This window comes from Triturus cristatus, chromosome 1_2 (assembly GCF_964204655.1).
Source record: "Triturus cristatus chromosome 1_2, aTriCri1.1, whole genome shotgun sequence".
Classification (NCBI taxonomy): Eukaryota; Metazoa; Chordata; class Amphibia; order Caudata; family Salamandridae; genus Triturus; species Triturus cristatus.
The window spans coordinates 921,795,739-921,809,481 of NC_140580.1; the positions used below are offsets into that span (position 1 = coordinate 921,795,739).

Below are 13,743 nucleotides of genomic sequence, written 5' to 3' on the forward strand. Positions count from 1 at the left end.
CACTTATAAGGTCCCAAACGCGAGACCTATTGGCTATGCCAATGCTTGTTCTTTACAGTATGTATGTAAAGCGCTCTGATACCTACGGGTCAAGCTAGTGCTATATAAAACTTTTAAAATAAATAAAATAAAATAAGAGACACTTGACTGTTAAAACGTCAGGTTCAGGACCTGTGGCACAAAGACAGGCAGTGCGGGGACCCTGCGGCGTAGACAGTTTATATCACCTTCAAGTGTTATAAATAAACTGTTCACATGGACTAAAAAAACGAGCGCATAGAAGCGACTAAGTTTACAGTGAAAACAATATATAAATAATCGTCCTGCATCTTAAGTCCCACGAACACAGGGGACAGCAGGAGTCTGAGCAAACGGCTGTTGTGAGAAAGTGGTTCTGTATATACTGTTCCCAAATAGGTACAGGGTGTACAGAGTCCACAGTCCCCAGAGGCTTGGCAGAGGCTAAAGTTAGATATAACCTTACTCTCTAAAGTGGTAGCTTGGTCGAGCAGTAAGGCAGTATCAGAGGACAGTGTAAAGCGTTTGTTGTACACACTCAGTCAGCAAATGGTCTCACACACTCAATAACTGAACTCTAGGCCAATGGTTTATATATAAAAAATATACGCTTGTTTTATTTTAGAACCAACAATTGGATTTAAAATATACTTTCTCAGAATGAGATGCTTTATATAAATACTTTTGCAATATGCAATTGACTTTTGTAAACAGTTGCAAGCGGTTGCAATAGGCAACACTATTTTAAACACAATAATACATTGAGTTCAATGGAAGTTTCATGTTATTTGCCACAGATTACTTGGAATTCCAGGACTGGATCCTAGATTCTGTCCTGGGTCAGTACTTGGAATCAAGTGAGAAAAGTCAACTTAATTACTGTGATGATTTTTAGACAATATTTAGCTATTTTAAAAGTTGACCCTTCATAGAAAACAGTCAATGATTCCCTATGGCAGAAAATTCAAGTTACAGGTATAGTATGTTGTCGTTACTTTTGTAATCCAGTACTGGGTGCCTAGACTCAGTACTGGGACCTTTATCCAAAACAGGTAAGTAATTACGTTTTCAGAAATTATACGATTTTTAAAGAATATTTAAAGATTGCAGAAATTGACACTTAGAATTTCACAGAAAAACAGTCAATGATTTCCTATGGAAGAAAATTGGGTTACTGGTAAGTACAGTTGTAAGTAGTTTTCAGAGTCAGTGCTGGGCACCAAGATCCAGCACTGGGAGCTCACCTAAGAGCAGGTGAGTATTTTTGTTTTCGTTACTCGGCTGATTTTTGGTGAATATTTTTAGTTTTGAAAAGACCACACTTAGAAGAAATTTCAGGAAAAAGCCAGTCAATGTTACCCTATGAAGAAAATTGAGTTCTCGGTTTAAAGGCAAGTACTCGACTGGCAGAGTTGAGGTTTTGGGCATAGACTCAGGGGTCCCCCAGGCTCAGGTAGGGACAGTTGGTTCACTCCCAGCGGCACTAAGACGGCCGGGTGCAGAGAGAGTTAGGCCCAATGTTATCCTATGAGGGATAGGGGGGGCCTTGGTTGGTGGCTGCTGACTAGCAGGCCACGCGGCTGTGGGAGCTGGGCTCCTGGTCACTTACTCAGGGCAAGTGGGGAAGTAGATAGGTGTAGAGGTTGCACTGCCAGGGCCACTCGGGCGGCTGGGTTCAGAGTGCTTTTGAGCCTTCGGGCGCTCAATTGATTTCAATAGGAAATCTCCGGTTTAGAAAAAGAATGCAAGCTCGGGGCGAGGATTCTTCAGGTGCCACCACCACTTCGAGAGTTAAGTTGGGTAGTTGGAGGATAGGTAGGTACCCCGGGATTGGGCACAGGGGTCCGCGGAGCGCCGGGTGCAGGGATGCCTTTTGGTGTCGGGAAACCTTACCCTCTGTTGATCGCGGTTGGGGGGGCACCTTGTTCTGAGGCTGCAGGCTTCTTCAGGAGTGTCGAGGGAGGTCCTTGGGTGCCGGACTCGGGGTCACAGTCGCCGTGGGGTCGTCCTCGTGGTCTTTGTTCACTCCGGCACAGGCCAGGCTTGGCTGGTGCAGAGTGTGCTGGGTTCGCGGTTCCGGGCTGATGCCAGGGATTAGAAGTAGTTTTTGAGTAGAGCCTCTACTCATGGGAGTCCCAGGTGCTTAGAGTCAAAAGGCAGCCAGGTCCTCCGGGGTTTGTGAGGTTGCTGGCCACAAGAGATGCCGGGTTGGAGCAGGAGCGAGGGTCGACAGGCCGGTAGGGCTGGGGCCAAAGCAGTTTGTGTCTTCCTCTTCTTAGGAGCTGCAGGGCAGGTCTTCTTTCATCTAGCTCTTCTTCTGATTTTGGAATCTGGGGAAGGAAGGTTCAGGGTGCCCCTATATACTAGATTTAGGTGCGTTACAGGTAGGTGAAGAGCAGGGACCAATGGGTCCCTGTCCTGGGGTGGGTACACCCCCTATCCTGCCTCTCTCCTGTGGGAGGGGGGCAGTAGCCTAGTCCATATAGGGTAGGGATTCCCATCTTCAAGATGGCGAGAGCCCGGAGATGTGCTTCACCTTGCCTCCCCCACCTGAGGGGTGGGGTTGGGAGGCTGGCACATCCCCTGTCCTTATTTGGGGTTTCCGGCCAAGCTTCCTGCCAGAGTGGGGGGTTGTAGTGGCCTGGGGAAGCTCACAGAGGCGGCATGCCTTTGAAGCTTCCCCCTGCCCGTCCTGGGAGAGGAGATTTAGCACCTCACCCAGAATGTGCATTGTTGCAGGCCCAGGAGAGCAGGGGCTCTCCTACCCAGGGGTCCAGCAAATGGCTGCTGTGTGGCAGCCTAGGCAGCCTCAGAACAGACGTGGATTGTAGGTTAGGTTTTAGGGGGCAACTCTAAGATGCCCTCTGGGGTGCTTGGTACATTAAATCCCACACTGGCATCAGTGTGGGTTTAATGTGCTGAGAAGTTTGATACCAAACTTCTCAGTCTTCAGTGTTGCCATTATGGTGCTGTGGAGTTCGTGTTTGACGAGCTCTCAGCACCATGTACTCTTAAATGGCAGCACTGCACTACAGTGCCCAGGAATGGACCTGGGTACTGTAGGGGCACAGGGCTCCTGCACCCACAGCATTGGCATAGGGCACCCAGCTAGAGGGGTGGCTGATATATTCCATGGCAGTGTAGGTGATGGGCATGGCACACAGGGATGTGTGCCATGTCAACTCTTTGTTTGGTCTTACACACAGACACTCAGCCTGCAAGGGCAGTGTGTGTGTGTGTAAGGGTACAGGGCCTCTAAGGGTGGCACAATGAGTGCTGCAGCCCTTAGAGGCCTTCCCTGGTCACAAGGCCCTGGGTACCAAGGGTACCATTTACCAGGGGCTGACATGTGGCCAGGGTTTGCCAATTTGGGTTGTGTGTGTTTAGGGAAGGAACATAGGCCCTGGGCACCTGATTGGCAGGAGTCCAGGGCAGACTCAAAGTACATTCAGCAAAAAGTGGAGGCATACCATGCAAGAAAGATGGCACTTTCTCACAGCTGTGAAGTTCCCGACACTTGAAAAAGGAAACCAGGCCGGGCTAATTAGTCGTAAACAAGCCAACCGAGAAAGACAGGAATATATTCGTCTGCAGCATCTGTGGGATGCAAATCAGTGACAGCAGGACGCTGAGGTCGTTAAGGCAACAAAGGGCACCACTAAAGTAGGTGCAGCTGCCTAGACCACGTGCATTGAGTTGGAAGATGCCTTTTAAATTAATATACACGCAAATAATAATTGACTCACGTTTACGTACTTTAACTGATAGACAACAAAGTAAAATACACTGCAGCTAACTGATCACATATGCATTATATGTGAAGTAAAAGGCGCTCATGAACAATAGAATGTAAAAGAATATGCAAAGCACATATAGCCATTTGGATTGCATATAGGTGGGCGTAAAAGCTAAGTTTGTAAGAGGATACATGTTTGATGTTGGAAAGACACCCATTAGTGGTGAGACACATACATAGAACAATGTATACAAATATGTTGTACAATGCATATACATTGTGCGCACAGAAGGGAGATACGCGTACAGTATATAAAGCACAGAAGTCAAAAAAACTGACAAGGTGAGAAAAGTGAGCGCAATGTAACAAAAAATGTAGACACTGAAAAAAATCACATTTAAAGTTTAACGTGCATGCCGAAAAACGTGCAAAGCAGCACCGTGCAAGCGGCTGAAGCTAAGCCACCAAAAAAGCGAGCGCACACGAACCATGTTCAGAAAAGGGGGGAGGGAGATGCGAGCAGAGCATATGGTGAGCACTTTCGCGGCCGCTTTGAAGTTCAGTGGCCGCGCGGCTCACTGAGAACATCAAAGGGGCCGCAAAAGTGATCACGCAGGCAGACAAATGGTGCGCGCGCCCGGCGGCGCACATGCACTGAAGCTAGAAGCCTGCAAAAGCCACTAGTTTGCACTTCAAAATCCCGCTTACTAAAACTCTCGCCAAAGAAGCGCTAAAGCGCTGGCTCAGGCGAGACCTAATGAGCGGAGCTCAGTGGAGACTCCCTTGCACAGTGTGCGGTAGAAAATCTGAGGTTCTGAGCTTCTCTCAGGAGGGTTCTAAGGGGTGAGGCTATTCTGACTGGTTGTTCATGTTTTTTGGTCTCTTTTACAAAAAGAGGTGGATAGGTTGCAAAACAAGAATGGGCCTAGGCTCTGTTTTTTTAATGGTTTCTATTGCTATTTTATGTATACCAGGGACTCCCATTACGACGACGGGGAATGATACAAGCATGGGATTCTATGAAAGTTCCAATACTGGGGTAAAAAGTAGTTACTGGGCATTTCAAATCTGGCAACTGGAAATAATTCATAAATTGTCAATCCAGGCACGATTCAAGAATAAAAAAGCTATTTATAGCAAAAGGATTTCTTGTGCATGAGAAGTCCTCTTCACAAGCTTAGAATAGTCCACTCTGGAAGAACATGGCCATCCCAACTGTAAATAAACATTTAATGCCTGTCTCATGCAGGAGAATTAAAAGTAATTGCTGATTAACACCCCAGAGAGGTAAATAAGTCCAAAATTGCTAATTTGAAAATTATTGCTTAAAGAAGCAGCAGCAAATCCACATGTGCCTTTGCTTTCTGTCTTGTGGCTCTCGTCTCCCTCTCCAATTGGATTTCAGCTGCTCTATACATGATAATGATGTTCCCTCCACCCCCAATAGAGAGGCACTGGGTGTTTGGAGAACCTCAAATAACCATAGCAAGACAGTGACAACATATGTCCTGCAGTTGATGCTTCCTCAGAATAAGGGTGGTCTAGAGGGTGGCGGTGGAGGGGGAAAGAGAGGTGCACTCACCTGGTCCAGGTTCCAGTGAAACTCTGCTGGTTTTGAAGTCTTTTCTTCTGACGGATCTTGGCGGAACAGAAAAACGAGTCTGCAGTTGTGCACAAATAGTGAGAGGCGATGTCGGTTCATATCTGCAATGAATATAAAATTGTATTCCGTCAGCTAGGAAAGGAATGCAAAACAAAGCTTAGCAAATAAAAGGTACTCACAAAATGTATATACTCAGAAGCATCTTGTGCTGTATCTACATTGCCCCCAAAATATGTAAATGCTTAGAGTAACTGAATAGAAAAACAACATGTTCCATTAGGGACCCTATATGATAATTCACCACAGCATGTGAATCTACAGAAGATATTAATGAATGGAAGAGATCAATGACGGAACATTGTTGGCGAGTGTACTCTTAGGACTGCAATAACCTCTTCTGTAATCTGTCTGTAGGAACGTGGATTAAGATGTAGTGTGATTGTGAGGTCTCACCATGTAACAATGTCACAATCTTCATCAGGCCCAGTTAAGTTTCTTTAATAAACCCTCCGCTCAGTCCTGGGTAGGTGTGGCACAGAGGAGTCAGGCTTAATCAAAGTAACAAGTGTAAAGCATTTAGAAGTACTAAAACAGTCAATAAGTAAGAAACGCAACACAATAAGTATCTCACACCTATGCATTCTTCTGCCATCTAGAGTTGGGCTCGAACGTGTACAACTCGTTTCTCTTCAAATAAAGACTTTTCAATTCACTGGATCTGGTGACTCAACCTATTAGTGGTATTGGGCATTAATTCCATTGTTAGATTGATTTTTCCCCACACGTAGGGCACAATTAGGAATGGAGCATAGAGAATAAAAGAAAATAGGACGATGCAGAATATTAAAAAAAGGAACATTTCTTAAACAACCTCAGACAACCGGGCAGAAGGCTGGGTGCATGCGAGTCTACAGCACTACATGCCACGAACAGATGCTTATAAGGCAAGTAACATTTTCCGTTTGTGGCATGTTTAGCTGTAGATACACATGCCGTGCGTAAACTGTAAAGGAGCCCTTCCAAAAGCGGTGGCTTAGCCTGATGACGTTGCAGTAGATTGAAAGAGTGTGCGTAAGACCGCTTGGCCAAATTTAACTTGTCTAACCAGGAAGTCCACACAGTAGTGTACGGTAAAGATCTAAGGGGTAGACCAAGTAGCTGCTTTACAGATGTCCGCTAATGGTATATAACCCAAGAAACCATAGAAGCTCCTTTCTTACGGATGTAATGAGGTATAGGAGGGATGGGCAGGGTTCTTTTTGCTTTGGCATACCAGTTTTGTATACATTTGACCAACCATCCTGCAACCCCTGCCTTAGAAATAGCACATCCTTTATAAGTCTTACAGAAGGGCTTTGTCGTGTCAATATAGTACATTAGCACTCACTTGATCTCAAGAGTATGCAAAGTGCATTCTGTTACAGTTTCTGGGTGTGCAAAGAAGACTGGAAGCTTGATTGCTTGGTTAGGGTGAAAACTGGAGACCGCTTTAGGCAGGAATTTTGGATTGTTCCGAGAACCAATCTGTCTTTATGTATTTGGAAAAACGGCTCTAAGGTGAGAGCGTGTATTTCACGGATTATTCTGACAGAGGTGATGGCTACAAGGAAGCCACCTTCCAGGATAAAAATTGGAGAGGACAAAATAAGGTGGTTAAAAGGGGGGCCCTATCAGTCTTGTGAGGACTATGTTGAGGTTCCAGATGGGAGCAGGGGGCATCCATGGTGGAATAATCCTTTTGAGGCCGTCCACGAATGCTTTAATGACTGGAATTCTGAATAGTTAAATATGTTGCTTATTCTGTAAATAGGCAGCTACGACAGGCCGATGTAAACTAATAGATCCATAGGCAAGGCCTGACTTCTGTAGGTGAAGGAGGTAACATATAATTTGTTTCACAGATGCTGTGAGCAAATTTGATGTCTTTGGGAAGACGATAGTCCACAAATAGTTTCCATTTGGCTGAGTAACATGCCCTAGTAGAAGGCCATTGTGCCTCCTTAAGAATAGACATACACTCTTCCGGGAGATAAAAGTAACCAAATTCTAAGCTCTCAAGAGCCATTTTGCAAGTTGAGCTGCTAAGGGTTGGGATGTCAGAGTGCTGTGGTTCTGCATGATGGGGAGCTTCTTGTGTGGGATTAGAGTTAGTTTTAATACTGTGTTGTACCATGGAGGGAATGCCCCGGATGATGCTACCAAAATGAGCGTGAGCAATGTCTGTCTCAGCCTCCTTACCACAAATGGGAGGAGTGGGAGAGGCGGAGAAGCTTAAGCAAATATCACAGACCAACTCATTCATAGCACACTGCCCAGAGACTGTGGGTGTGGTAGTCTGGCGGCCAAGATTGGGCATTTTGCCTTTTCGGCGATGGCAAACAGATATATTTGTGGGAACATCCAACTGTGAAAGTACATGTGTAGGTCTTGGGGGTGGAGTTCCCACTGCTAGACATGTTGGTGCATCCTGCTGAGAAGGTCCCGCTAGATCGGTGTCTACTCTGAGAATGTGCTGGACAAGTAGATTGACTTGTTGATGAATTGCCCACTTCTAGATGCTTTGGTTTACACTGGATAATTGCAGTGAATCTGCCCCAATTACTTCTGTAAAACATGGCAGTCGTGTTGTTAGAACGGTCTTGTTCCGAACAACCGTATGAAAAGCCCAGAGTGTGAGCTCGATGGCTAGCAGCTTCAGATTATTGATAGGAAGCGATTGCTCGGCAGGGGTCTATGGACCCTGAACAGTGAGATGATTGAGGTGTGCTCCCCAACCTGTGAGTGATGAGTCTGTGGTGATGGTCTCCTGCAAAACTGTATCCAGGAAGGGCCATCTCTGCAATAGGCTGTTTTCCACCACTGCAGAGAGTAATGTGTGCTGACCCACACCAACTCTAGATGACCCTCTGCCTTGAGACCCCTGTCCTGCTAGGCACTCTTGTATCAGGCGCATGTAGAGGTTGGATTGAGGACTATAGCTATGCAAGGTGCCATCATGCCTAGTAAACACATCACATTTCTGACTCTTACCGGCCTACCTGGCTGAAAAAGAGGCAGCATGTTTTGGAAGGCTTGTACTCTGGGTGAGGTAAGCCTTTCCCACGCAGGTATCTATGACAGCCCAAAGGTTGGCTGTATCTGAAGTGGTTGAAGGTGGGATTTGGTCAGATTGATGGTGAAGCCCAGAATGTGCAAGGTGTGAATTGTGGTCTGGGTTTGGGTGAGACACAGCTGATGCATGCCACTTTTGATCAGTCAGTCTAGGTAAGGGAACATGTGGATGCCGCTGCTGATGAGATGAGCTGCCACCATGCCCAGGCATCTGGTGAAGACTCTTGGTGCAGTGGTAACCCTCAAGGGTAGCACTTTAAATTGATAATGTAGTCCACTTACCACAAACCTGAGATATTAGCGATGCGCTGGGTGGATGAGTTTGCGGAAGTGGCCATCCTTCACATTCACAGCAGTCATGAAGATGCTCTTCCGCAAGAGTGGTATAACATCCTGTAGAGTCACCATGTGGAAGTGCTCTGACAGATTGTACTTATAGAAAGGCCAGAGACTGAGCATAGACCGGAGGAGGCCATCTTTCTTTGGGATAAGAAAATAGAATGAGTATACACCCAACTGTGCCCTGTTTCTTGGTTTTCTGTTTGGATGCCGGTTTTCTAACTCTATACAGTATCCATATTGTATGACGTTTAGTATCCATTTGTCCGATGTGACCTTTCTCCATTCCTGGATGAAGTCTCTTATTCTTCCCCCTACCGGTGTTGAGTGTTCGAGGTACTGTTTGCCATTGAACGTTTGGCTGTAGTTTTCCTTTATGTCCTTCCGCCCACCCCGAGGTGTTGCTAGGGTGGGGGCATCTTCCTTGATGAAGTCACTTGGTTGAGGGCTGTTGGCCTCCTCACCGTGTTTGTCCTCGCCCGTTACCGCTCCCTCGAAAGGACTGTCCCCGGGGCTGGTACTGCCAGTTCTGCTGCTGCTGGCCCAGCTGCTGCTGGCCTTGGTTGTTCCCTTGGTAGCCTTGCTGGAACGTTTGGTGCGATGTGGAGGGCACGTTGCCTCCTCTACCGCCCGGCCTTCTCGTGGGTGTGCCTCCTCTTATTCCCCTGAACTGCAACGCCCCCATGGACCTTGCTGTTTCGTTGTCCTTCTTGAGCTGTGTCAACTTGTCGACTGGCGTGCCGAACAGTTTCTCTCCATTAAAAGGTATGTTTAGGGTGTTGCTTTGCACCTCTGGCTTGAATCCCGAAATCAAAGGGGATGATGGACGAGTGTTGAACATTGCAAGCACTCACCCCCAGTCAACTGATCTGGGGAGTTGCTCTCCATGCCACTGAAATCAAGCTATCCTGGCTGAAGAGGGGTGAAACCCCGAAACCGGTCCTAGGGTGCTTGTGTCTAGTCCAGGGAGGACCTGGCCTGGCAGTTCGGGCTGGACTGTTTCCATTGGGAACAGGGTCAAGACTGATTTGCATATGGCTGGGTCCAAACTGGAATAGCATGGTGAGCAAAAACACGATGGATTTAGGCCCAGATCTCTGTACTGGGGTGAATGTATGACATTGTTCTGCATTCTGTCCATCAATAGTTCTTTTTGCATTTGTCATCCCGAAATTGAGCCATGCGTGTCTTCTCTCAGTCACTCCTATCATCATTAGCCTGCTTTATGTTTCTGCCGCATCCAATGCTGATTTTAGGCATGTGTTCGCCATGTTTTTCCCCTCTTCTACCAGGTGAGTAGCTCTTTGCTGTTACTGGTCCGGTAGATGCTTTAGGTGCTGTCCTACTTCATCCCAGTGTTGGTAAGCGTGCCTGTTGATAAGGGTGTTGGGAGTTAGTGATGCGCCATTGGATTGCCGCATTTCTCTCAAATTTTCTCCCTGTGAGGTCCATCCTCCTACTCTCCTTGTATGGAGTTGGTCCGGCATTAGTGGGTACATTGGCCCTCTTACTAGCCATTGCAGCAATAATGGAGTCGGCTGGCACTGAACCTTGGATGTATGCAGGGTCCTGTGAAGAATGTTTGTATTTCTTTTCAGTCCTAGTGGTCACAGCTGTGCATGTTGCAGGCTCCTTAAAGGCCTCTCTTCCTTGATTCAGCACACTAGTGAGCATGGGCAGGAATTGGCTCCTAGTTTGTTGCGGCAGTAGAGTTTCCAGGAGGAAACATGATTTTGGCTTCTCTTCCTCGATTTTCACCCCATAAATCTGTGCAGCCTTCTGCACGACCATGTTGTAGAACCCTATGTCGTCTGGCGGCGAGGGCCTCGAAGGGTACGGGTCTACCCCTTCTTCTGGCGATTCAGTGTCGAAGTCTTGCCATTTCATGTCTTGTGCCTCCGAGGGTGTCTAGTACCGGTAGGATTGAAGGTCTTCGTCGCCTTCTCCCTCGAAATAGTAGTCCTCATCCCAGAGTTCCTCGACTGGTTTGGGAGTTTTCGGGTGTTCCGCGTCTTCGTCTCTTTCGACTTTGACCGCGGGTTTCTGCGGAATAGTGTATTGGCTCATCTTTTCGAAGTCCTTTATCCGCTGAAGGATGCTCACCATTTCGGCCCAAGCCTCCTCTTCTTCCTCTCCATCTCGGCAGCATGGTAGTCGTCGTATGTTGGAGCGCTTCTCTTCGTGGCCGTTGACGACGAAGTCTGCCCTTCTTTTCTCGGCGCCGAGCTTTGTTTTTCGAGGGCTTTCGCCGATTGGGAGTCCTTTTTGAAGGATCCGCTCGGTTGACTGTCCTTGGTAGCTGTTGCTTTCATCGAGTGTTTTGACGGCAGAGCTCCCTTCGAGGACTTTGCTTCACTTCTGCGAGTGTCGCTCGGGGCTTTTGCTTCACTCTTTCGAGTGTCGCCTGAGTGTTTAGGGGTCGACGACTCCCTTACCTCCGACGTCTTCTTATGGACCTTGCCGACCGTGCAGTCCTCTGGTCCTTCGGCGAAGTTGTCGTCCTCTCCACTGGAGAGACCCAAGTCTCGGAGCGATGGCGGTGGCCCCTGGCCCTGCATGTTATGGTTCGCCCTTCTCTGCCTCTCCCTTACTCTGAGGGTCTTCGGTGTAAACACCGGACAGGCTTTGCAATCTTCGCTGCTGTTGTCGAGCACCAGGAAGAGGTTGCAGACTGGATGCTGATCCTTCAGAGCTTATTTGTGGTGGCAATTGGTGCAAAACGTGAACAGTGTTTTGTTCATCTCCGCTCTCAGGTTGCCCCCTGTGAGCGAATCCTCCGTCGAGGGTTTGGTCGCCAAACCTCTCCCTCGTAGCTCTGGTTACCTGACCTGCAGTCCGGTGTCCCTGAAAACTTTATTGTCTTAGATTTTCTTCGATTTTTCTTGATTCCTCTTCCAAAACTCTGGAACTCTTTGGTAACGATCCAGACCCAACGGCGGAAAAAAGAATCTGAAGATGGCGACCAGAGGTGGGAGCATCCACAGGAAGCGCGCCAACGTCACGAAGGACACCAAATGGTGGGACGTCACCACCCACCTGGGCCACGAAAAAAAAAAAAAAAAAAGAGAAAATACTACGATTCCGGACCCAACCACAAGATGGCGGAATAATGCACAGCATAGTGAATCCAGAAAGATTCAGACTGCAAAACCAAGTTGCACATGTCCAAGCTCAACACTAGATGGTGGAAGAATGCACAGCATGAGTATCTACAGCTACACATGCCTCGAACATACATTTTCAAAGGTAAATAAATCACCACAGCTCACTTAGGAAATGTAATAAATAGTTTTCGGGGATTTTGCAGTTTTTAGCCAATTGGCTAGAAAGGCTACTTCTTTTCACTTGGATGGGCCCTAATGGGTTGGAAGTCAATCACAGGAATCACTAAGGTCCAGGGAGCCAGTAGCTTTTCGGGTCCAGCAGTCTTGGGGTCCTCAGTGCACTTTTCTCTTTTACCACAGTCCAGCCAAGAAGTAGTCCTAATGTTCAGGATGCTGAAGAGATGCGGTGAGTGTTCTTGGGACAGCTCTGGTATCTATGAGCGTCAAGGGTGGTCTCTGGCCTCATGGCTCAATCACCCATGATGCAGCAGTGGAATCCAGTGCAGGCTGTGTTGCCACTGGTCAACTGGTCTCCCAGTTACAGCACGATCAGAAGTTGCTTACAGGTAAGTAAATCTTTCTTTCTGAGGACCAAAGTCCATTTTGAGTACGGGTCCCACGGACATAGCGAGACCTCAGGAAGGTCAGGACTTGCTTGTCCAGCATGTACTTTGGTATCCAGGCGTTCCTGGGCAGCTGGGCTTTCCAGAAGTGCAGGTTTCCTTAGCTTTTGGTGGCCCTGGACCATAACAGAAGGCTAGCAAACTAGTAGCTCTTGGAGTTACTTCTACAGTCCTGGCACAAGAGGTGCTCTTTTCCATAAGTGGGCACAACAGGCACAGTCCCTCAGGTGCAGTCCAGTCTTTAGTGCGGCCTCGCTTTGCTGGGTCCTGGCATATGTATGGAGAACAAGGGAACCCCTCACAATTGTGACCTGGGGTAGAAGATAGTTCACAAGGACAATGGTCTCGTGAGGTCAGAGATCCTCATGTAGCGGAGCTACAATTAATGATTTGGAAAAACAATTCAATGGTATTGCTGATACGTAGAACTCAATTTAAAAACGTATGCAAGGACACAAGAGAGTAGAGGAAGGCATCACATTTTATTCAACATCATAAAATGGAGTCGCTTCCATTCCTACCATTTTCTCATTTTGCGACAGTGTATTTTGTATATACAGTGCTCACACATACAAAAGTGAGGGTGCATGAAGTGAAGTGCTTTGTGACAATAAAAACATTTCATCGCATTGACAAGCAGATCAAAAGAACCCAATTGGTTTAAGCAATTTAAAGGGAACTTTGAAATTGGGGTCGACGGCGTTTCGATCTTAGTGAGTCAAGATCATCATCAGGACGAGGTAAGTGCGAGCACGTATGATCTAATTGGGGGAGAAAAGGTTAATTACTGAAGTGTCCTAAATATGCATTAATAAGCACCAAGGAGGTGCATGTTAATAATAGCGCAGCGAAGGCGTGTATGGAGGAGGCAACATCAAGGCAGTAAATGTGATGTTGAGTTAAAACAAGTGAATGAATGTTAATTGGGACGGTAAATATGTACAAGGAGGTGGTGGTGCCGTCGTTATTAAAGCAGGAAGTGTCCCAAAACAAGCGTGAGAGCGCCGCTGGTAGAAGGAACGCAAGAGAAATACTGGGGGCGCTTGAGGAGGGAAAACTGAGTGAAAAGCGCGACAGTGGGGTGAAAACCCTTGGTTAGGAATCACTAAATGCAGGGAACTTGATCGGGTGTCCAGAAGAAGACACGTAATGTGCATAATTTGTGGAAACTCACGAAGGAGATTGAACTTACTACGTGGAGCTCCGCTA

General features: G+C 47.2%; 1 protein-coding gene across 4 annotated transcripts in view; it reads right to left on the reverse strand.

The window, feature by feature from the left end:
• The window catches only part of CLSTN1 (calsyntenin 1), a 442,723-nt gene that overhangs the window by 190,360 nt on the left and 238,620 nt on the right, over window positions 1-13,743 (reverse strand). For all 4 annotated transcript variants that reach the window (XM_085609788.1, XM_085609783.1, XM_085609779.1 and 1 more), the window contains one exon: window positions 5,337-5,458. In XM_085609788.1, coding sequence (XP_085465914.1) covers window positions 5,337-5,458 — 122 coding nt within the window. The remainder of the gene's footprint in view (window positions 1-5,336; window positions 5,459-13,743) is intronic.